The sequence below is a fragment of the Bos indicus genome, chromosome 15 (assembly GCF_029378745.1).
Source record: "Bos indicus isolate NIAB-ARS_2022 breed Sahiwal x Tharparkar chromosome 15, NIAB-ARS_B.indTharparkar_mat_pri_1.0, whole genome shotgun sequence".
NCBI classification, from domain to species: Eukaryota; Metazoa; Chordata; class Mammalia; order Artiodactyla; family Bovidae; genus Bos; species Bos indicus.
In genome coordinates, this window is record NC_091774.1 from 18,139,983 (window position 1) to 18,165,776 (window position 25,794).

Consider the following 25,794-nt stretch of genomic DNA (forward strand, 5'->3'; position numbering starts at 1 on the left):
TATGAAAGTTAAAATTTTAAAAAATGATTAAGGACTGAGTAAAGAGCAAGGGAAGGTAGGGGTAAAAAACATAAATATGCTAAATCCAAATGCCAGTGGAATGAAAAAAGGAGTTCCACATTTTAAATTACTGTGGAAGATAAAAGCTGGGAAACCCAGTAAGAGAAGACTGGCATATATCATAAATTATTAGACATCAATGCAGAAAGTGTTAAAATAGGACAAGAACTATTCTGTATAAGGACAATTACTCAAAATGAAGTTATGGAGAAACCGAAGATGGTCACAGAAGAATTGGCTCTTATGAAGGATGACACGAGAATTTAGCATGCATTTAGGAGCTGATTGGGACCCTCCCTGGAGACTGGGGAAGCCAGCAGATACCATCTATACCTTCTCACTTAAGCCCACTCAAGTTACTGTTATTCAATTGTGTCCAACTCTTTGTGACCCCCATGGACTGTAGCCCACTGTGTTCGTCTGTTAATGGAATTCTCCAGGCAATAATACTGGAGTGGGTAGCCATTCCCTGATCCAGGGATTGAACCTGAGTCTCCTGCATTGCAGGCAGATTCTTCACCATCTGAGCCATCAGGGAAGCCCTTTAGCCCACTTGTTGTTCAGTCACCCAGTGGTGCCTGACTCTTCGCGACCCCATGGTCTGCAGCACGCCAGGCCTCCCTGTCCCTCACTATCTCCTGGAGTTTACCCAAGTTCATGTTCATTGGTGATGCCGTCCAGCCAGCTCATCCTCTGATGCCCTCTTCTTCTGTCCTCAGTCTTTCCCAGTGTCAGGGACTGTTCCAATGAGTTGTCTACCCACTGCACATTGCCAGTATCTCACTAAAAGGAGCTTATACACATGTCTGCTGCCTCAACTTCTGTAGCTGCTATGGAAGGGAGAGGCCCCTGGATCACCTGGCTCAAATAGCCAGCAGGTTTTATGCTTATAGATGCCATGGAACTGTAGCAAAGAATCAGTTATTAATGGGTATAGCAGCCCTGCCCACACCTCACAAGGGTATATACCTGGGCTCAGTGTAGAGGGAACATGCAAGAAAGCCCATCACCCTGATTTCTCTGTAGGAGAGCCCTTACTACTTCTGCTGTTGCTGCCTACCAGTACAGCTTTCAGTCAGCTTGCATCCAAAGACTAACTGCAGTCTTCCTCTTTAGGATGACGACAGGTCTTACACATTCTGAACTACTGTGAGCCACTAAGAACAAAGAGGGCAGCATTGAAAATCACAAAAGTTTAAGACATGAAGAAGATCTGGCCAAGCTGATGTATAAGATTCCCTTATACAAGATCACTCTGTCAAGACTGAGAGAGTAGCTCTTTTATCTAAGATACCGAAGCCAACATAAAGAGTCAATGAAAATGAAAAATGAGGATATGTTTCAAACAAAAGAATGAGATAAAACTCCAGAAACAGACCTTAATGAAACAGAGATAAGTGATTTATTTAATAAAGAATTAAAAATAATGGTCATAAAGATGCTTACTGAGATCAGGAGAACAATGTTTAAACAAAGTGAGAATTTTTTTAAAAAGGTAGAAACTATAAGAAAGTACCAAACAGGAATCACAGAGCTGAAGAATACAATAACTGAAATGGAAAACTCAGGAGAGGAATTCAGCAGCAGACAAGTAGAGGAAAGGATCAGTGAACTCAAGGCAATGAAAATTCATCCAATCAGAAGAACAAAAGAAAAAAAATGAGTAAAAACACCTTAAAGGACTTAGGTGACACCATCAAGTGAACAAATATATGCATTATAGGGGGTTCCAGAAGTAGAAGAAAAAGAGAAGGGCGCAGAAAGCTTAGTCAAAGAAATATCACTGACAGTTTTCCTAACCTGATGAAAGAAACAGATACCAAAATTTAGGAAGCACAGAGAAATCCCCAAAAGATAAATCTAAACAGCTCCACATTGAAACACATTATAATTGTGAAATGTTAAAGGAGAGAACCTTAAAAGCAGCACGAAAATACTTGTTATGTTCAAAGGAGCCCCCATAAGACTATCAGCAGAAATTTTATAGTCCAGAGGGGTGTGATTTGATACATTCAAAAGGACGGAAAGATTTAAAAAAAAAAAAATAAATAACTGGCAATCAAGAATACTTTACCTAGCAAAGCTGTCCTTCAGAATTGAAGGAGATAATTTCCCAGATAAGCAACAGCTGGAGGAGTTCATTACCACTGGAGTAGCTTTACAAAAATGTTAAAAGGGACTTCATCCACCTGAATCAAAGGATGCTAATTAGTAACAAAGAAACCTTTGAAAGTATGTCTCACTGATAAATATATAGTGAAATTCTGAGTACACTACTGTTGTAATGGTGGCAGCTAAGTCCTTATAACTCTAGTATGAAGGCTAAAGACAAAAGGATATTAAAAATAACCATAGCTTAGATTTTTTAATGTTATACACAGGGTTAAAATATGTAAATTGTGACATCAAAAACATAAAATGGAGGGAGGAGTGTAGAAATTAAGTATTTGAAGTTGTTATAGCTTAAAATATACTGTTATAAATATGAGATGGTTTATATAAGCCTTCTGGTAACCACAAAGCAAACACCTATACTAGATACACAAAAGATAAAGGAATCTAAGCACACCCCTGCCAAAAAAAAAAAAAAGGAAGAGAGCAAGACATGAAGGAACAAAGGAATTACAATGCAGCCAGAGAATAATGAACAAAATGGCAATAATAAGTCTCTATCTATCCATCCATGAACTTTAAATGAACTACATTCTCAAAAGACAGACTGGGGAAAAAAAAAGAAGAACTGGACTGGCTTGATGGTGCAGTGGATAGGAGTCTGCCTGCCAATGCAGAGGACATGAGTTTGGTCCCTGGTCTGGGAAGATTTCCACACGCAACTAAGGCCATGTGTCACAACTACTGAGCTCAGGGCCCACATGCTACAACTACTGAAGCCCACATGCCTAGAGCCCAGGCTCCACAACAGACACCCCCACGGTGAGGAGCCCATGCACTGCAACCAAGAGGAGTCCTGCTTGCCATAACTAGAGAAAGCCTGCACAAGGCAACTAAGACTGAGCACAGCCAAAAATAAGACCTAATTATATGCTGCCTACACGAGACTCACTTAGGCTTTAAAGACATACACAGACTGAAAGTTGAAGGAATGGAAAAAGAGATCTCATGAATGGAAACCAAAAGAAAGCAAGGTAGCTATATTTATATTGGACAAAATAAGACACAGAATGTAATAATCTATAAAGGTCACGATTAAGGAGTCAGGCCAACAAGAAAAAAAAACAATTGTAAATATTTATTCATCTAACATGCTGCTACTGCTACTGCTAAGTCACTTCAGTGGTGTCCGACTCTGTGCGACCCCATAGATGACAGCCCACTAGGCTCCCCCGTCCCTGGGATTCTCCAGGCAAGAACACTGGAGTGGGTTCATCTAACATAGGAGCACCTAAATCTATAAAGCATATATTAACAGACCAAAGGGAATTCCTTGCTGGTCTAGTGGTTAGAAACACTCGGTGCTTTAAAAAAAAAAACTTGGTGCTTTTTAAAAAGTTTTAGTTATTTGGTTGCCTGGGCTCTTATTTGTGGCATGCAGGATGTTCTGTTGAGTGCATGGGCTCTCTAGCTGTGGTGCACAGGCTTAGTTGCTCTGTGGCATGTGGGATTTAGTTCCCTGGCCAGGGGTTGAACTTGCATCCCCTGCATTGCAAGGCAGATTCTTAACCAGTGGACCTCCAGGGAAATCCCAAGCCTTGGTGCTTCACTGCTGGGGCCTGAGTTCAATCTCTGGTTGAAGAACTGAGATCCTGCGAGCTGTGTGGTGCTGGTGGGAGAAAAAAAAAAACAGACCTAAGGAAGGAATAGATGGTAATGCAATAATAGAGGACCTCAACATCCCACTCAATAATGGATATTTCATCCAGATTGAAAAATCAATAAGGAAAGACTGAATTTAAATGATAGACCAGGCGGACTTAGATACATTAGAACATTCTATCCAAGGGCAGCAGAATACATGTTCTTCTCAAGTGCCTATGGATCACTCTCCAGGACAGAGCGTATGTTACACCACAAAAGTGCCCTTAATAAATTTAAGGAGACTGAAATTGCATCAGACATCTCTTCTGACCACAAAGGTATGAAACTAGAAATCAATTATAAGAAAAGTGGAAAATCCACAAATATGTGGAGATTAAAAACCATGCTACTGAACAACCAATGGGTCAAAGAAAACTGAACAAATAAATATTCTGACACAAATGAAAACAAATGCAACACACAAAAATATACAATGCAGCAAAGCAGTTCTGATAGGGAAGTTCATACTGCATTAAGAATCAAAGATCTCACACACTGGGGAGTGGGGAGGAGGGAAGTTGGGCTGGATAACAGCTCTGCCTAAGGAGGAGCTAAGCAGGCCCTGCGGTTAGAGGAAGACCAGAGGAACAGCTTTGTCCTCTGGTTCCCCTCAGGGAATAGCAGAGAGCAATTGGCCCTCTCTGCTGCTTGTATTTGTTAATATTAAAAAACAAAACAAAACAAAAAAAAAAAGATCTCACACAAACAACCTAAATTCACAGTAAAAGAACAAACTAAGCCCAAAGTTAGGAGAAGGAAGGGAATGATAATGATCAGATGAGAAAGAAATGAAACACAGATTAAAAAGATAATAGAAAAGAGAAGAGCTGTTTTTTTTTTTTTTTTTTAAAGAAAACACAAATTATTAGCTAGACCTAACAATGAAGAAGCCTCAAAATTACAAATGAGATATTACAACTATTAATAGTACCACACAATGAATTATAGGAGCGTATGCTGACCAGTTATACACTAAAAGACTGCACAAACTAGGAGACAGAAAAATTTCTAGAACCATATAGCCTACCAAGACTGAAGCATGAAACAAAAGCAAATCTGAATATGCTAATTACTACTGAGGAGATTGAATCTGTCATCAAAAACCTTCCAATTAAGAAAAGTCTGGGACCAGATAGCTTCAGATGGATTCAACCAAGCATTTAAAGAATTAATACTGCTGCTGCTGCTGCTAAATTGCTTCAGTCGTGTCTGACTCTGTGACCCCAGAGATGGCAGCCCACCAAGCTCCCCCTTCCCTGGGATTCTCCAGGCAAGAACACTGGAGTGGGTTGCCATTTCCTTCTCCAGTGCATAAAAGTGAAATGTGAAAGGGAAGTCGCTCAGTCGTGTCCAACTCTTAGCGACCCCATGGACTGCAGCCTACCAGGCTCCTCCGTCCATGGGATTTTCAAGGCAAGAATACTGGAGTGGCATGCCATTGCCTTCTCCGGAATTAATACTAATTCTCCTCAAATTCTTCCAACAAATAAAAGAGGTAGGAATCCTTCCAAACAATTTTATAGAACATCATTACCCTGATAACCACAAGCAAAAAATCCACTAAAAGAACAGAAAACTACATGCCAGTATCTCTGATGAATATAGATACAAATATCCTGAGCAACATATTCAGTTCAGTTCAGTCGCTCAGTCGTGTCCGACTCTTTGTGACCCCATGAATCGTGGCATGCCAGGCCTCCCTGTCCATCGCCAACTCCCGGAGTTCACTCAGACTCACGTCCATTGAGTTGGTGATGCCATCCAGCCGTCTCATCCTCTGTCGTCCCCTTCTCCTCCTGCCCCCAATCCATCCCAGCATCAGAGTCTTTTCCAATGAGTCAACTGTTCCCGTGAGGTGGACAAAGTACTGGAGTTTCAGCTTTAGCAGCAATCCTTCCAAAGAAATCCCAGGGCTGATCTCCTTCAGAATGGACTGGTTGGATCTCCTTGCAGTCCCAGGGACTCTCAAGAGTCCTCTCCAACACCACAGTTCAAAAGCATCAATTCTTCGGTGCTCAGCTTTCTTCCCAGTCCAACTCTCACATCCATACATGACCACTAGAAAAACCATAGCCTTGCCTAGACGAACCTTTGTTGGCAAAGTAATGTCTCTGCTTTTGAATATGCTATCTAGGTTGGTCATAACATTCCTTCCAAGGAGTAAGTGTCTTAATTTCATGGCTGCAGTCACCATCTGCAGTGATTTTGGAGCCCCCCCCCCCCCCGCCCCAAAAAGTCTGCCACTGTTTCCACTGTTTCCCCATCTATGTCCCATGAAGTGATGGGACCGGATGCCATGATCTTCGTTTTCTGAATGTTGAGCTTTAAGCCAACTTTTTCACTCTCCACTTTCACTTTCATCAAGAGGCTTCTGAGTTCCTCTTCACTTTCTGCCATAAGGGTGGTATCATCTGCATAGCTGAGGTTATTGATATTTCTCCTGGCAGTGTTGATTCCAGCTTGGGCTTCTTCCAGTCCAACGTTTCTCATGATGTAATCTACATAGAAGTTAAATAAGTAGGGTGACAATATACAGCCTTGACGTACTCCTTTTCCTATTTGGAACCAGCCTGTTGTTCCATGTCCAGTTCTAACTGTTGCTTCCTGACCTGCATATAGGTTTCTCAAGAGGCAGATCAGGTGGTCTGGTATTCCCATCTCTTTCAGAATTTTCCACAGTTTATTGTGATCCACACAGTCAAAGGCTTTGGCATAATCAATAAAGCAGAAATAGATGTTTTTATTGAATTCTCTTGCTTTTTTGATGACCCAGCGTATGTTGGCAATTTGATCTCTGGTTCCTCTGCCTTTTCTAAAACCAGCTTGTACATCTGGAAGTTCACGGTTCATGTATTGCTGAAGCCTGGCTTGGAGAATTTTGAGCATGACTTTACTAGCATGTGAGATGACTGCAATTGTGTGGTAGTTTGAGCATTCTTTGGCATTGCCTTTCTTTGGGATTGGAATGAAAACTGACCTTTTCCAGTCCTGTGGCCACTGCTGAGTTTTCCAAATTTGCTGGCATATTGAGTGCAGCACTTTCACAGCATCATCTTTCAGGATTTGAAATAGCTCAACTGGAATTCCATCACCTCCACTAGCTTTGTTCGTAGTGATGCTTTCTAAGGCCCACTTGACTTCACATTCCAGTATGTCTGGCTCTAGGTGAGTCATCACACCATTGTGATTATCTTGGTCGTGAAGATCTTTTTTGTACAGTTCTTCTGTGTATTCCTGCCACCTCTTCTTAATATCTTCTGCTTCTGTTAGGTCCATACCATTTCTGTCCTTTATTGAGCCCATCTTTGCATGAAATGTTCCCTTGGTATCTCTAATTTTCTTGAAGAGATGTCTAGTTTTTCCCATTCTGTTTTCCTCTATTTCTTTGCATTGATTGCTGAGGAAGGCTTGCTTATCTCTTCTTGCTATTCTTTGGAACTCTGCATTCAGATGCTTATATCTTTCCTTTTCTCCTTTGCTTTTCACTTCTCTTCTTTTCACAGCTGTTTGTAAGGCCTCCCCAGACAGCCATTTTGCTTTTTCACATTTCTTTTCCACGGGGATGGTCTTGATCCATGTCTCCTGTACAGTGCCACGAAGCTCCGTCCATAGTTCATCAGGCACTCTATCTATCAGATCTAGGCCCTTAAATCTATTTCTCACTTCCACTGTATAATCATAAGGGATTTGATTTAGGTCATACCTGAATGATCTAGTGGTTTTCCCTACTTTCTTCAATTTAAGTCTGAATTTGGCAATAAGGAGTTCATGATCTGAGCCACAGTCAGCTCCTGGTCTTGTTTTCGCTGACTGTATAGAGCTTCTCCATCTTTGGCTGCAAAGAATATAATCCATCTGATTTCAGTGTTGACCATCTGGTGATGTCCATGTGTAGAGTCTTCTCTTGTATTGTTGGAAGAGGGTGTTTGCTATAACCAGTGCATTTTCTTGGCAAAACTCTATTAGCCTTTGCCCTGCTTCATTCCGTATTCCAAGGCCAAATTTGCCTGTTACTCCAGGTGTTTCTTGACTTCCTACTTTGCATTCCAGTCCCCCATAATGAAAAGGACATCTTTTTTGGGTGTTAGTTCTAAAAGGTCTTGTAGGTCTTCATAGAACTATTCAACTTCAGCTTCTTTAGCCTTACTGGTTGGGGCATAGACTTGGATTACTGTGATACTGAATGGTTTGCCTTGGAAACGAACAGAGATCATTCTGTCGTTTTTGAGATTGCATCCAAGTACTGCATTTCAGAGTCTTTTGTTGACCATGATGGCTACTCCATTTCTTCGAAGGGATTCCTGTCCTACAGTAGTAGATATAATGGTCATCTGAGTTAAATTCACCCATTCCAGTCCATTTTAGTTCACTGATTCCTAGACTGTCGACGTTCACTCTTGCCATCTCCTGTTTGACCACTTCCAATTTGCCTTGATTCATGGACCTGACATTCCAGGTTACCATGCAATATTGCTCTTTACAGCATCGGACCTTGCTTTTATCACCAGTCACATCCACAACTGGGTATTGTTTTTGCTTTGGCTCCATCCCTCCATTCTTTCTGGAGTTATTTCTCCACTAATCTTCAGTAGCATAAAGGACACCTACTGACCTGGCAGTTCCTCTTTCAGTATCCTATCATTTTGCCTTTTCATACTGTTCATGGGGTTCTCAAGAATACTGAAGTGGTTTGCCATTGCCTTCTCCAGTGGACCACATTCTGTCAGCCCTCTCCACCATGACCCACCCGTCTTGCATGGCCCCACGGGCATGGCTTAGTTTCATTGAGCAATGTATTAGCAAACCAAAATCTACAGCACATTAAAAGAATTATGCACCATAATTAAGTGGAACTTATTCCAGGGATGCAATGATGTCTCAATATCCATAAATCAATGTTATTCCAGTTAACAAAATGAAGGATAAAAATTGTAAGATCTCTCAAGATGCAGAAAAAGCATTTGAGCATTTGATAAAATTCAACATTCATTCATAGTAAAAGAAGAAAAACTTCCAATATATGAAGTGTAGAAAGAATGAGATTCAACATAAGATATGTATGACAAGCCCACAGCTAACATCATACTGATGAAAAGCAAAAAGGTTTTCCTCTTAAGATCAGGAATATGTACTAGGAAACAAATATACGTGTAGTGGTTTGCTTTATTGCAGTGTCTGGAACTGAACCTTCCATATCTCTGATATATGCCTGTATTGAGATTTTCTGTTCTGTTTTTTAACAAATTGAAGCTTTACGGTAATACTGTACTGAACATTTCATAAGCACGTCTACCCGCATCATTTTTCCACAGTGTTCACTGTGTGTCTCTGTAGCACATTTTTAATTCTCATGATGTTTTAAACTTTTCATTATTGTTATATTTGTTATAGTGATCTGTGACCAGTGATCTCTGACGTTATTATTGTAGTTGTTCTGGGGCACTACAAACCTCACTGATAGGAAGATCAGTGTGTGCGCTCAGTCGTGTCCAACTTTTTGGGACCCAATGAACTGTAGCCCGCCAGGCTCCTCTGTCCATGGGATTCTCCAGGCAGTAATACTGGAGTGGGTTGCTGTGCCCTCATCCAGGGGATCTTTCCAACCCAGGAACTGAACTCACATCTCTTGTCTCCTGCATTGGCAGGCTGGTTCTTTATCACTAGCACTACCTGGGGACCCCTCTGATTGCTCCACCAACCAGCAAGTCTCTCATCTCTCTCCTCCCGGAAGGGAGAGAATATGCCTTCTTACTCCCTGAAACAATAATATTGAAAGGAAGCCAATTAATAACCCCACATGACCTCTAAGTGTTAGAGTGAAAGGAAGTCACATGTCTCACTTTAAATCAAAAGCTTGAAACAGTTAATCTTGGTGAGGAAGTCATGTAGAAAGCCAAGACAGTCTGACAGCAAGGCTTTTTGTGCCAGTTACCAAGCGCTGCTCCAGTGAACACAGGCATGTGAAGGGTGAAATAGCCTCGTTGCTAACAAGGGGCAAGTTTTAGTAGTCTGGGTAGAAGATCAAACTAGCCACAACATTCCGTTAAGCCAACTGCCAATCCAGAGCAAGGCCCTAGCTCTCTCAAGTTCTACGAAGGATGAGACAGGTCAGGAAGCTGCAGAAGAAAAGTTTGAAGCTACCAGAGATTGATTCATGAGGTTTAAGGTAAGAAGCCATCTCTATAACATCAAAGTGCAAGGTGAACCAGTAAGTGCTGATGTAGAAGCTGCAGCAAGTTATCCAAAAGATAATTCATGAAGGTGGCCCCATTAAATGACAGATTTGCAATCTAGATCAAACAGGATTCTATTTAAAGAAGATCCCATCCAGGACTTTTATAGCTTGAATGGAGAAGTCAATGCCTGGATTCAAAGCCTCAAAGGACAGGCTGACTGTCTTGTTAGGGGCCAGTGCAGCTGGTGACTTTAACTTGAAGTCAGTGCTCATTTTTCTGAAAATTTAAGACCTTTAAGAATTATGTTAAATCTATCCTGCCTATGCTTTGCACATGGAACGACCAAGTCTAGATGACAGCACATCTGTTTACAATATGATTAGCCAAATATTTTAAGCCCAGTATTGAGAAATGCTCGAAAACAAAATTCCTTTCAAAATATTACTGCTCATTGACAATTCGCTTGGTCACCCCAAAACTCTGATGGAGATGTACATTGAGATTAATATGGTTTTAAAGTCTGCTGACAGCATCCATTCTGCAGCCCATGGATCAAAGAGTAATTTCAACTTTTAAGTCTTATTTAAAAAGCATATTTTGTAAAGCTATAGCTGTCATTGTGATTCCTCTAATGAATCAGGAAGAAGTCAGTTGAAAATCTTTTGAAAAGCATTCTCTAGTCTAGATACCATTAAGAGCATTCTTGATTCATGCCAACATTAACAGAAATTTGGAAGTTGATTTTAACTCTCATGGATGACTTGAGTTCAAGATGTCAGTGGAGGAAGTAACTGCAGACATGGTAGAAATAGCAAGACAACTAAAAGTGAGGCCTTAAGATGTGACTGAATTGCTGCAATCTCAAGATGAGACTTGGGCAAATGATGAGTTGCTTGTTACGGATGAGAAAAGGAAGTGGTTTCTTGAGATGGAATCTACTTCTGGTAAAGATGCTGTAAAAACTGTTGAAATACAATTAAAGATTTAGACTATAACACAAACTTAGTTGATAAAGGAGTACCAGGGTTTGACAGGATTGACTTCAGTTTTGAAAGAAGTTCTATTGTGGGTAAAATGCTACAGAGAAATTGTTTATAAAAACAAGAGTCAAGTGATGTAGCAAACTTCACTGTTGCCTTAGAAACTGTCACAGCCATGCTAACCTTCAGCAACCATCATCCTGATCAGTTAGCAGCCATCAATATAGAGGAAAGACCCTCCACCAGCAAAAAAAATTATAACTTGCCAAAGGATCAGTTTTTAAAATTTATTTTTATTATTTATTTTAGATTATTCGATCTACTTTTTTCTTTTTTTTTTTTTTGGCTAAGTAGTATGGTTTGCAGGATCTCAGTTCCTCAACTAGGGATTGAATCTGGGCTATGGTAGTGAAAACCTGGAATCCTAACTACTAGGCCACCTGGCTGTGTGTGCATGCTAAACCACTTCAGTCATGTCTGACTCTTTGTGACCCTATGGACTGTAGCCTGTCAGGCTCCTCTGTCCATGGGATTCTCAAGACAAGAACACTGGAGTGAGTTGCCAGGGGATCTTCCCAACCCAGGGATCGAACCCTCATCTCTTATGTCTCCTGCATTGGCAGGCAGGTTCTTTACCACTAGCTCTACCTGAGAAGCCCTGGCCACTGGGGACTCCCAGCAAAAAAGTATTTTTATTTTTAAAGAAATATTTTATCTACTTTTAGTCTTCATTGCTGCATGTGGGCTTTCTCTAGTTGCAGTGAGCAGGGGCTACTCTTTAAGTTGCTGCCCAAAGGCTCTAAAGCACAGGCTCAGTAGTTGTGACACAAGGGCTTAGTTGCCCTGGGGCGTGTGGAATCTTCCCAGACCAGGGATCAAACCCATGTCCCCTGCATTTGCAGGTGGATTCTTAACCATTGGACCACCAAGGCATTTCAAGTATTTTTAAATTAAGGGATGTACATTTCTTTTTTAAGACATGATATTATTTTATAGGCTACAGTATAGTCCGAAGATAACTTCCATGACTGGGAAACCAAAACATTCATGTGACTTGTGTTATTGTGATATTTGCTTAACTATGGTCATCCATAACTAAACCTGTAATATTCCAAGGTATGCCTGGTACAAAAACCTTTTGCATTTATATACACAAATAATGAACTATCAGAAAGAGAATTTAAGAAAACAATCCCAATTGTAGCTGCATCAAAATTAATATACCCTAGGAATAAATTTAACCAGGGAGATGACAGATCTGGACACTGAAATGTATGACACTGATAAAATAAATTGAAAACATAAATAAATACAAAGATATTTTGTGCTCATGGACAGAAAGATTATGGTTAAAATGTCCATACTATTCAAACCCACCTATAGAGTCAATGCAATTCCTACCAAAATGCCAATGGCATTTTCTCAAAGAAATAGAAGACTAATTCTAAAATTTGTATGGAAACACAAAAGACCCTGAATTGATAAAGCAATCCTGAGAAAGAACAAAGCTGGAGAAATCATGCTTGTTGATTTCAAATTATGTTATAAAGCTATAGTAATTCAAACAGTATGGTATTGGCATAAAAACACAGATCAGTGGAACAGAATAGAAAGCCCAGAAATAAATCTATGCATATATGACCAATTAATTTACAACAAAGAAGCCTAGAATATACAGTGGGGGAAAGGACATGCTCTTCAACAAGTGGTGCTGGAAAAACTGAGCAGCCATTTGCAAAACAATGAAATTGGACCACTATCTTACATGATTCACAAATCAATTCAAAATGGATTAAACACCAAAGTTTAAGACCTGAAATCGTGAAACTTCAGAAGAATACACAGGAGGTAATATCCTTGAGATGCATCTTCATTTTTTTCTATATATATTTTACACCAAAAGCAAAAATAAGTACAACTAGATCAAACTAAAAAACTTCTACACAACCAAGGTAATCATAATGAAAAGGCAACCTCTGGAATGGGGAAAAATATTTGTAAACTATCTATAGACAGGAGGCTAATGTCCAAAATATGTATTGCATGCATGCATGCATGCAAAGTCACTTCAGTTGTGTCTGACTCTGTGCAACCCTATAGACAGCAGCCCATGGCTCCTCTGTCCACAGGATTCTCTGGGCAAGATTACTGGAGTGGGTTGCCATTATTAGAACTGATATAATTCAACAGCAAAAAAGCAAACTGATGAGAAAATGATCAGAAGATGAGAACATCTTTCCAAGAAGACATACAAATGGCCAGAAGGTGCATGAACAAGCAAGTACATAAAAATCCTTTGAGCTAGGCTTCAGTGGTGCATGACCCAAGAACTTCCAGATGTACAAGCTGGGTTTAGAAAAGGCAGAGGAACCAGAGATCAAATTGCCAACATCAACTAGATCATAGAAAAAGCAAGGGAATTAAAGAAAAAAAAATCTGCATCACTGATCACGCTAAAGCCTTTGACGGTGTGGTCACAACAAATTGTGGAAAATCCTTAAAGAAATGGAAATACCAGACCATCTTACCTGTCTCCTGAGAAACTTGTATGCAGGCCAAGAAGCAACAGTTACAACCGGACATGGAACAAAATCAGGAAAGGAGTACGTCAAGTCTGTATATTGTCACCCTGCTTATTTAACTTATATGCATCATGCCAAATGCCATGCTGGATGACTCACAAGCTGGAATCAAGATTACTGAAAGAAATATAAAAAACCTAAGATATGCAGATGATATCACTTTAATGGCAGAAAGCAAAGAACTAAGCCTCTTGATGAAAGTGAAAGAGGAGAGTGAGAAAGCTGGCTTAAAAACTCAACATTCAAAAAATGAAGATCTCAGCATCTGGTCCCATCACTTCATGGTAAATAGATGGGGAAAGAGGCAACAGTGACAGATTTTATTTTCTTGGGCTCCAGAATCACTGTGGATGGTGACTGCAGCCACGAAATTCAGACTCTTGTTCCTTGGGAAAAAAGATAAGACAAACCTGAACAGCATATTAAAGAGCAGAGACATTACTTTGCCGACAAAGGTCTGTATAGTCAAAGCTATGGTTTTTCCAGTAGTCATGTATGGATGTGAGAGATGGACCATAAAGAAAGTTGAGCACTGAAGAATCAATGCTTTTGAACTGTGGTGCTGGAGAAGACTTTTGAGAGTCACTTGGACAGCAAGGAGACCAAATCAGACAATCTTAAAGGAAATCAACCCTGAATATTTATTGGAAGGACTGATGCTGAAGGTGAAACTCTAATACTTTGGCCACCTGATGCAAAGAGTCAATCATTGGAAAAGACCCTGATGTTGAGTAAGACTGAGGGCAAGAGGAGAAGGAGGCGACAGTGGATGAAATGGTTGGATGGTATCACTGACTCAACAGACATGAGTTTGAGCAAACTCCAGGAGATAGTGAAGGACGGGGAAGCCTAGAGTGCTGCAGTTCAGGGGGTCTCAAAGACTCAGACATGACTGAGTAACTGAACAACAACATGAAAAGGTGTTCAACATTAGTAGTCATCAGAGAAATGCAAACCTAAACCAGAATAAGATATCACCTCACACATGCTAGAATGGCTATCATCAAAACGACAAAAGGTAAGTGTTCAAGATGTGAAAAGACAATCCTTATGCATTGTCGGTGGAAATGTAAAGTGGTGCATAAAGTACAGAAAACAGTATGGAGATTCCTTACAAAATGAAAAATTGAGGGATTTCCCTGGTGGTCACTGGTTAAGACTCTGCCTTCCATTGCAGGGGCTGGGTTTGATTCTTGGTCGGGGAGCTAAGATCCCCCATGCTTTGAGTCCAAAAAACCAAAACATAAAACAGAAGCAATGTTGTAACAAATTCAATAAAGACTTTAAAAAATGGTCCACATAAAAAACTTTTTTAAAAAATTGAAAAAATATGATTCAGCAATCCCAGCTCTGGGTATACATCAAAGGAAATTATATCTCTCTCTCTATATATATAATAAATATATATATTATAAATATATATATATATATATATATAAATCTACATCTCCATGTTCATTCCAGCATTATTCGCCATAGCCAAGATATGAGAAGATTTAAGTGGTAGTCAATGGATGAATCAGTAAAAGATATGGTAAATATATACAATAGAATATCATTTCACCAATGAGAAAGAAAGAAATCTTGCCATTTGTGACAACATATATGGATCTTGAGAATGATGCTAAGTGAAATGGGCCAGAAGAAAGACACATACTGCATGTAATCATTTACACATGGAATCTGGAAAAAATATTAAAAAAACACCAAAAAGAAGCCCCCAAACCAAATCAGTAGGACAACTAGGGGATGGGAGTATACAAGAAAAATAGGAAGAGGTCAAAGTGTACAAAATTTCAGTTATAACATGAATAAAGTCTGAGGATCTAATGTATATTATGGTGACTGTAGATAATGGGCTTCCCTGATAGCTCAGTTGGTAAAGAATCCATCTGCAATGCAGGAGACCCCAGTTCAGTTCCTGGGTCATGAAGATCCTCTGAAGAAGGGATAGACTACCCACTATAGTATTCTTGGGCTTCCCTTGTGGCTCAGCGGGTAAAGAATCTGTCTACAATGCAGGAGACCTGGGTTTGATCCCTGGGTTGGGAAGATCCCCTGGAGAAGGGAAAGGCAAACTGCTCCAGTATTCTGGCCTGGAGAATTCCAAAGAGTGGGACACAACTGAGTGACTTTCACTTTCATAGATGATAATACTGTATTATGAAACTGAAATTTGCTGAGAGTAGAACTCAAATATTATCCCCCTCCCCAAATTAAAGATGAATATGTGAGGTGATAGATGTGACAAATAACTAGTTGCGCTTTCAACAATGCATATGTAGATCAAATCATGATATACAGTACACTTTAAATATGTTACAGGTTTGCCAATTATCTCAATAAAGGTAAAAAAAAATGAAGTTATGCTACTTACAGACTATGCACTAATATCAAACAACTTAACTAAAAACTATATCCAAGATAATTATAATGGGAAATTAAATATTTTTATCAAGTATTAAAAGCAAAGTTAAATGGGATTTGATAGTAAACAATTAAATATCAAACTTTGTACCTTTATAAACCTAATACTTGTTTTTAAACACCTATAAAACACAGAAATTTTAACCTTTTAGCCACAACAATCAAAATACTATAATGTTTAAATAAAAAAGCATGCTACCTTATTCTAAGTAGATAGAAAAAAAAATGAAAATACAATGAAAGTAACTTTTTTCCAATTTTGATATATAAAGGTAAAATCAGAACTAAATTCTTAGTGTTTGTTGACTAAATGCTTAGGAAAGATAGGAAACAATAAGCAATTAGTGAATCAGAAAAAAAATTATTTTTAAGTGTCAAGAGGTGATTTTGTTAGGAAAAAAACACATGTAATTTAAACAGAACAAAAGCAAAAATTGAGAGAAAATATAATTTAATTCAGTAAAAAACTCATAAGTCTGACAAGAACAATCAGATTGAAAGAAAACTGGGGGAAAATAAACTGAACTGCTTCTGCAAAAGCTTTCAGTCTTGGATAATTTATTGGTGATTTAGTTTCAATTTTGTATTCCATTCTAAATACACTTACACCAAGATATGGAAGCAACCTAAATGTCCTTCTACAGATGGATAAAGAAAATATGATATATATATATATATATATATATATATACACACACACATTAGTTATTAAAAAGAAATCATGTTGTTTGCAGTCAACATGGATGGACCTAGAAATTATTAAACTAAAAGAACTAAGCTGAGAAAGAGAAAGACAAATATATATTGTTTATATGTGAAATCTTAAAAAAAAAAAAAAAAACACTAATGAACTACAAAACAGAAATAGATCCACAGACATACAAACTTATGGTTACCATAGGGGAGATGGTGGGGGAGGGATAAATTAGGAGTATAGGATTAACATATACACACAGCTACTAATAAGAGAGATAACAAACAAGGATCTTCTGTATAGCCCAGGGACCTATACTCAATATTTTGTAATAACCTGTAAGGGAAAAGAATCTGAAAAAAATATACATTCACACACACACATACATATATGACTGAGTATTTTGCTATACACCTGAAACTAGTGTAATATTGTAAACCAACTATCCATTAAAAACAGTCACAGAAAATAAAAATCAGCATCAGCTAGAGTAGCAGCTAGATGTTAAAATGCTTATTATGTTTCAGTGACCTAAATGCTTTACATATATTGTCTTATTTAAGTATCACATTAAAAATAGGTACCCTTTATTATTCCAATATTCAGACACATTAGAAAGTTTCAAGTTCATGTAAAATATTGGAATTTAAGCTTGAAACCAACATCAGTAAATATTTAAATAGAAATTGGGCAAATCAAATTTAGTTGTTTTTTTTTTCAAATTTAGTTCTGTTTAAAGAAACACTAAGACTGCAAAGTATACAATATTAGGGTTAGAAATAAAAAGAGAAATTCTGGATTTTTTATTTAATAAAAATAATTGATATTAGAAGAGCATCCAACTAGGTTGAACAGATAATCCTGATATAATTTTTTTACATTTTTCTTGGCTGGTGGCTCATAGGATCTCAGTTCTCTGACCAGGAATTCAAACCAGGCCATGGCAATGAAAGCCCAAAATCCTAACCACTGGGCCACTAGGGAACTCCCTTGATATAAATTCTTAAAACTCTACAAACAAAAGCCAAAATTATACTCAGCATTCCTATTAAAGAATAAGACAAGAAAGCCTACTTTGATCATTATTAGTTATAACAGAAATAACTATTTGTTGTAAGAAGAAATTGAAGCTGGAAAGAAAAGCTGAAGTTGATCAGTTTTATGAAGACTTACAAGACTGCCTAGAACATCAAAAAATGTCTTGTTCATCATAGTGGATTGGAAGGCGTAAGTAGGAAGTCAAGAGATACCTGCAGTAATAGGCAAGTTTGGCCTTGGAGTACAAAATCAAGAAGGGCAAAGATTAACAGTTTTGCCAAGAGAACACACTGGTCATAGCAAACACCCTCTTCTAGCAACACAAGAGATGACTTTATACATGGACATCAAAAACAGTCAATACCAAAATCAGATTGATTATATTCATTCTTTGTAGAGAAAGATGGAGCTCTATACAGTCAGCAAGAACGAGATCTGGAGCTGTGGCTCAGATCATCAGCTCCTTATAGCAAAATTAAGGTTTGACCTAACGAAAGCGGGGAAAACCACTAAGGCAGTCAGATATGACTTAAATCCCCTATGAATATTAAGTAGAGGTGACAGATAGATTCAAGGGATTAGATCTAGTAAACAGAATGCCTGAAGAACTATGCACAGAGGTTCGTAATATTGTACAGGAGGCAGCGAACAAAACCTTCCCAGAGAAAAAGAAATTTTCTTTGCAAGAAGGCAAAGTGGTTGTCTGAGGAGGCTTTACAAATAGCTGAGGAAAGAAGAGAAGCAAAAAGCAAGGGAGAAAGTCAAAGGTACACCCAACTAAGTGCAGAGTTCCAGAGAATAGCAAGAGACAAGAAAGCCTTCTCCAATGAATAATGGAAGGAAACAGAGGAAAACAACAGAAGGGGAAAGACTAGAGATCTCCAAGAAAACTGAAAATATCAAAGGAAAATGTCACCCAAAGATGGACACAATATAGAGAAACGGTATAGACCTAACAGAAACAGATCAAGAAGAGATGGCAAGAATATATAGAAATGTACAAAAAAGATTTTAATGACCCAGATAACCACGTGGGGTCATCCACCCAGAGCCAGACGTTCTGCAGTATGAAGTCAAATGGGCCTTAGGAAGCACTGCTGCCAATAAAGCTAGTAGAGGTGATGGAATTCCATCAGAGCTGTTTAAAATCCTAAAAGAAGATGCTATTAAAGTGCTGCCCTCAATATGTCAGTAAATTTGGAAAACTCAGCAGGGGCCACAAGACTGGAGAGGTCTTCATCCCAATTCCTAAGATTGCACTCATCTCCCATGCTAGTAAGGTTATGTTCAAAATCCTTCAAGCTAGGCTGGCTTCAGCAGTATGTGAACCGAGAACTTGCAGATGTTCAAGCTGGGTTTAGAAAAGGCAGAGGAACCAGAGATCAAATTGCCAACATCCGTTGGATCATACAGAAAGCCAGGGAGTTCCAGAAAAACATGTACTACTGTTTCATTGACTATGGTAAAGGCTTTGACTCTATGGATCATAATAAACTGGAAAACTTTTAGAGATGGGATACCAGATCATCTTACAGGTCACCTGAGAAACCTGTATGTGGGTCAAGAAGCAACAGTTAGAACTTATATGGAACAATTGACTAGCTCAGAATTGAGAAAGGCGTACAAGGCTTTTTATTGTCACCCTGTTTATTTAACTTATACACAGAGCACATCATGTGAAATGCTTGGCTGGATGAGTTACGGGCTGGATCAAGATTTCCGGGAGAAATACCAACAACCTTAGATATAAAGACGATACCACTTTAATGGCAGAAAGTGAAGAGGAACTAAAGGGCCTCTTGATGAAGGTGAAAGAGGAGTGTGAAAAAGCTGGCTTAAAACTTAACATTCAAAAAACTAAGCTCATGGCATCCTGCCCATAACTTCATGGCAAATAGAAGGGGACAAGATGGAGGCACTGACAGATTTCCTGCAAACGTCACTGTGGATGGTGACTGCAGCCATGAAAATACTTCTCGGCAGGAAAAAGCTACAGCAAACCTAGACAGTATATTAAAAAGCAGGGACATCACTTTGTGGACAAAGGTCCATATAGTCAAGGCTATAGTCTTTCCATTTGTCACGTACGGATGTGAGACCTGGACCATAAAGAAGACAGAGCATCAAAGAATTGATGCTTTTGAACTGTGGTGTTGGAGAAGACTTTTGAGGGTCCCTTGGACTGCAAGGAGATCCAACCAGTCAATCTTAAAGGAAATCAACCCTGAATACTCATTGGAAGGACTGATGCTGATGCTGAAGCTCTAGTACTTAGGTCACCTGATGTGAACAGCTGACTCACTGGAAAAGACCCTGATGCTAGGAAAGACTGAGGGCAGGAGGAGAAGGGGGCAACAGAGGAAGAGATGGTTGGATGGCATCACCAATACAATGGATATGAACTTGGGCAAACTTCAGGAGAAGGTGAGGGACAGGGAAGCCTGGCACGCTGGTCTGTGGGGCTGCAAAGAGTTGGACATAACTTGGTGACCGAACAACAACAAAGAAGAGATTAGAAAATAATTATATTGAAACCATTTATCTTTAGCAAATTAAAAATAAGCATCAGCAAAGTCATTAGCTCCATAAAGTCTATTCCGTAAGGGGTCCAAATAGAAAAAAAAGGACACAAAATAGACTTCCTATAGCACTTAAGGTGTTGCGCTACTGGTATATCTTTACAAAAACAGACCAATGAAACAGATTGGGAGTCCAGAGGCAAATCCACACATACTCAGTTTACCAGCTTATGACAGCATAACAGTACAACATATTTGGGAAAGGATAATCCTTCTCAATAAATGTGCTGGATATGCCATGCTGTTCTAAGTCTTGTCTCTTTGCCCACCCCATGAACTGTATCCCACCAGGCTTCTCTGTCCTTGGGATTTCCCAGGCAAGAATACTGGATTGGGTTGCCATTTCCTCCTCCAGGGAATCTTCCTGACCCAGGGATCGAACCCACATCTCCTGCATCAGTAGGTGGATTCTTTACCACTGTTCCTCCTGGGAATCCCTCTCAACAAATTGTAGTGTGTTAACTGGATATACAAATGGGAAATCCATTACAGATGCATTATTTATCAAAATATAAAAGGCTGAATAAAACTTAGAAGAAAAAATGGCAAAATATTCAGACTTTAGATGTCCATCTGAAAAAGAACTTATATCGACAGCGACTGACAACTGGAACTCTCCTTACACTGCTGACAGTCATATGACTTAGTATAGCCACTCTGCAAACTGAAAAATCTGAGTAAGGTTAGATATATGCAACCATATGACCCAACGCTCCCCTCCTAAATATATGTATATATATATATATATATATATATATACACACACACACACACAAGTGAAAAGTGTAATACATTCATCAAAAAATATACACAGGGATATTCACAGCAGTTCTGTTCATAACAGCTCCAAACTGGAAATAATCTATATGTTCAAATACACAAGAGATTAACAGTGGTACAATACAATGTGGATAAATACAATGAAAAATCACTACAATGATGACAACTGAATTAGATACGTGAATGGATCTCAACTTTGTGCAAGAGAAGTAAAACTCACTATATCCTGATAAGTCAATTTATGCAAAGGTAAGAAGAGCTAAAACTATAGTTTTAGAAGTCAGAATAATTACCTGTGGGGTTAGCAGTTAGTTACTAGAAGGAATATGGGGGGATTCTAGGGTACTGATAATGTTCTAGTCTTGACCTTGGTGATTTGTGTGGATTTGTGTACTTCTAGAAAATTCACTGAACTATATAACAATATTTTATGCACCTTTTCCCTTTTGCTGCTGCTAAGTCACTTCAGTCGTGTCCGACTCTGTGCGACCCCATAGATGGAAGCCCACCAGGCTCCTCCGTCCCTGGGATTCTCCAGGCAAGAACACTGGAGTGGGTTGCCATTTCCTTCTCCAATGCATGAAAGTGAAAAGTGAAAGTGAAGTCGCTCAATCGTGTCTGACTCTTAGCGACCCCATGGACTGCAGCCTACCAGGCTCCTCTGTCCATGGGATTTTCCAGGCAAGAGTACTGGAGTGGGGTGCCATTGCCTTCTCCGTTTTCCCTTTTAGGTTTTCATAAAATTTTTACTTAGTTAAAATACTGGAATGCAGTTCCCTAAAAATAGCAAAAAACACCATAATATCCAGTTTAACAAGAAATTTATGAGAATAGGGATAACTACAAAATTATGGATATATACCATATTACTGTTAGCCTCTTTCAGTATCATTAACTCATAGGGTTAATGTATTTCAAATGAATATTCAAGTATCATTTTAACTTGGAAAAAATACAAGTGATTCTAAAGTTAGTCTGGAAGCATAAGAGATGAATTCTTGAAAAAAATCAGAATAGTTAAAAAGACACAAAGCTATAATGCTTTCATCAATGGCACAAAATAATCTCTACACTATATACTGTATTTATATGTATACAAATTTATTAATAATATAGGTACAAAACCTTTGATTTTATAACTCTGGTTAACTGGGTGTCAGCATTCAGAATATTTAGAATTTTTTAGAAGTAGTGTATGTATCAAACACCTCCAGCTGAGTCTGAAACGGTGTACTAACTAAGCACATTACTATTTTTCCAGAAAAATATGAATATTCGTATCAAAAGATATAAAGATTCATGTAGCCTCAGGTCAAACCAGGTCAGATTTTGCCTTGAAATGAATTTTGATGCTAAACTTAAGGGAAAAAATTAGCTGTCAGAACATTTTGGATTTTAGAATTGTGAATAAAGACAGACTGGGAATCCATGTAGGATAAGAGACATTATACATGTGTGTGAAGAGAGAAACCTTATTTTAAGCAGTTATATGAGTCAAACGTTAAATATTTAGGGGAAAAGGTACTGATTCTTTCTTCGTATCAGATATCAAAACAAATTACATACGGATGAAGAGCTTATCCTAATTTTAACAAATCAAGAAGAAGTAAATAGAAACCAAAATGATACAGTTGAATATTATCTGTGGTAAGGGATAAGCATGTGCTATGGAAGAAATGACAATTTCCTGCCAGAAATATAAACTGAAAAAAGTTTTCTAAAGAATGTGGCAAAATGTATTGAGATCCTTGAAAAGATGTACACTAACTTTCTGACTTGGTAATTCCATCCTCTAAAATATTACCTAAGGAAATAATCGAAAACATAAATATTTATTTACAAACATGTTCACTGCTAGTTATTTTTTAATAAGAGCTAAAAACTGGATAATGCTTGATATTATTTGAAGTAAAAAAAAAAACCTAGGAAGTCATATTTACAGTTTTAAGTTCAATTATGTAGAAAAAATAATTTAGGACAAAAAGACCAGAAAGTATACAAAAATGTTATCTAATATTTACAAAAAGAGGAAATTCTATTACAAGAGAAAGCATCATATTAGTCAAAATTTGATACATAATTTCAGTAAGTTAAGTCTGAGACTGAAAAGATGGTGGTCTGAAAAATGATGAACGTAGAATATATAGCAACATGCTTTTAAAATGACTTCTTTTATCAAAGCTTAACCTTGGTCTTCCTACTAGTCATGACATCTAGCCTTTGGCTGAATGCTGATGGATGTTAACTTACGTACAATTTCAACATATTTACTAAATGGTTCTAACTAAAACAATCAAATATTTTAATTGTAAGTCTTCTAAGATTTGTCATACAACTGAATACACTAAGTAATGTCCAAAGAAACAGTGGATCCTTACATGTAGTTGCAAAAATACAGTACCAGGTACAGCAATTAAGTCTAGCACATTTTGACTTTTAAGGTAAAATCAGAATTATGGTTTTGTTCTTGAACATAAATGAAAGCTCTGAATACAGATTATCTTCATACTATTTATCTAGTGGATTCTGGCCAAGTGAGTTTATTTTACTAGTATATGAATTCTTAGTACTTAGCATATACAAATTAATTGAATGAGAAGAAAATTTATAATCTTCAGCATTATGTAAACTTCTGAAAACAACAACTGACTTGGAAAGGGATTTATTAAAAGTATCTAAACTAGAATGACTGCCAATATGAAAGAATTCAAACTTTTGAAGTTAATGAAAATATTTATTCAAACCTAACTGTACAAGCTTAGTTAAATAAACATTAACTGTATTAACTATCCCTGGTTCTTTAGAAACAGACCACTTCCACATTATAAAAATTTATTACAACACAAATTTCTGCAGTAAGGTTCAGCAAGTAAGACGTGATTTCCACATTGAGAACTGTTGTGTTAAAGTAGGATGTTAAAGGCCCAGTATTAAAAAAAAAAAAAAGTTAAGGAAAATGACTCATAAATATAGACATTTTCAGAAAAAACCTTGCATATACTGATAATAAACAAAACAGAAAGCACTTAAGAGAACATACTTTAATATCTAGGCACAATTGGTCAAATATGAATTATAATTTCTGTACTCATTTAAAGGTTTAAACCAATTCTTCAACTTGACTGATGTGTGTGAGTCTAACATACAGAAGGCACCTCTTTCATTCTCCTTAAGGACCTTTTGAGAATAACTCTATAATAAGGGGTACAGAGACAGCATCCTCTATCCAAGTGTAACACAGCCCATTTTAGGAGAAACTAAATTAAAATAGAAAACTATGATTTCTCTTTTTACATCTTATGATGGACATGGCTTTCTAAAAGGACAACAGAAGATAATCCTCCATACAAGCTTTAACATAGAACACAAAATTTAAATTAAATGTGCATTGGTCACTACTATGTAAGAAGTTTATGAATTAGTGCAATTCTTTAAATCCCCAGTATTTAGGGGAAAAGTATATACATACCAAGAAATTTCAACTACTACATAACCAAACTTTTTATGGCTCAATAGTCTAAACGCTTAAAGTTTTGTAAAAGATCTTACAAGTTATAAGTGAAAGATCAGAACACTTGAATGGTGTTCAAATGGCATTAATATTCTCTCCTTAAAACAAAGAGACCGGAACAACCAGAAGAGACAAAGTGTAAAATTTTAGGAGTACAATCTTTACTGCAATTCTAAGGAGTGGCAAAGTATTCACTCTAGGGAAAAAACCCAAATCGTTAATTTCTGGTTACTTTATTACCATTTGAATTCCTTATCACTTCTGCACTAATTACTGGCTGTCTTCAGATGTCTTGTAGGACAATTACTGAAGGCAATTTATAAGGAAAAGTGTAATTTTCCCACTCAAAGTGAGAAACTATTCCAGATGAGTAAGTTTCAAAATTAGAGATCATAAGAAACCAAAAAATAAAAGAACATCAGGCTGATTTAACCTCTATTTCAATAAGATTTACACAATATTAACAAGATGCAATTGTTAAAGCTATACAGTTTTGCAGATTGGCTTTACTTACATTTCTGCAAATGTTTTTTCCACAATACCAGGCACATCTATTTACAAATTAGGAAGCTGTTTTAAAACAGCATGATTTAGAAATAAAGTGAAATTTCAGTACAATGAAAGAAAGTGCAGGTCATGCTCTCAGATTCCGTCAGTATCTCATTCCCTACACTCGTAGTTTAAGGAACTGTAGTTTTAAATAGCCAATGTTCTTATATGTTCAGAATATTTACTCATCATAATGCAATGATAACAAAAATTTGTCCACATCCATTCCAGCTGGAAATGAACTGGGTAGCTTCTTTTTCTGTCAAAAAAAGAAAGAAAGAAAAAATGAACTAAGTTGACATATCAAACTTAAACAAGGCCCAAAAGCTAGCTTTCTTATTAAGTCATGTAGAACTTCATACACTACCAAAATTTTTGTCGGAAGTTTAGTTCATTAGAATTTTAGTTATACAGAAAGGTAGACACAATTTTTTATAAATCCAAGTTTAATAAAGTATACTTCAATGGCACCTCAATATTATTTTAGAGCACAAAACATTATACAAATTCAGTATATGAATGTTGAGACAAGATAGAACATGCTTTTTATATAAGGTACTCATTATTGCTAAACCGTAAACCTCAGAAAGCTTTACTAAGAT

The 25,794-nt window shown here is 37.7% G+C and overlaps 1 protein-coding gene across 3 annotated transcripts in view; it reads right to left on the reverse strand.

Moving 5' to 3' along the window:
• Positions 1-21,123: 21,123 nt before the first annotated feature.
• NPAT (nuclear protein, coactivator of histone transcription) overlaps positions 21,124-25,794 on the reverse strand; it is a 56,334-nt gene continuing 51,663 nt past the window's right edge. For all 3 annotated transcript variants that reach the window (XM_019975364.2, XM_070767574.1, XM_019975365.2), the window contains one exon: positions 21,124-25,451. In XM_019975364.2, coding sequence (XP_019830923.2) covers positions 25,374-25,451 — 78 coding nt within the window. In that variant the 3' untranslated portion in view covers positions 21,124-25,373. The remainder of the gene's footprint in view (positions 25,452-25,794) is intronic.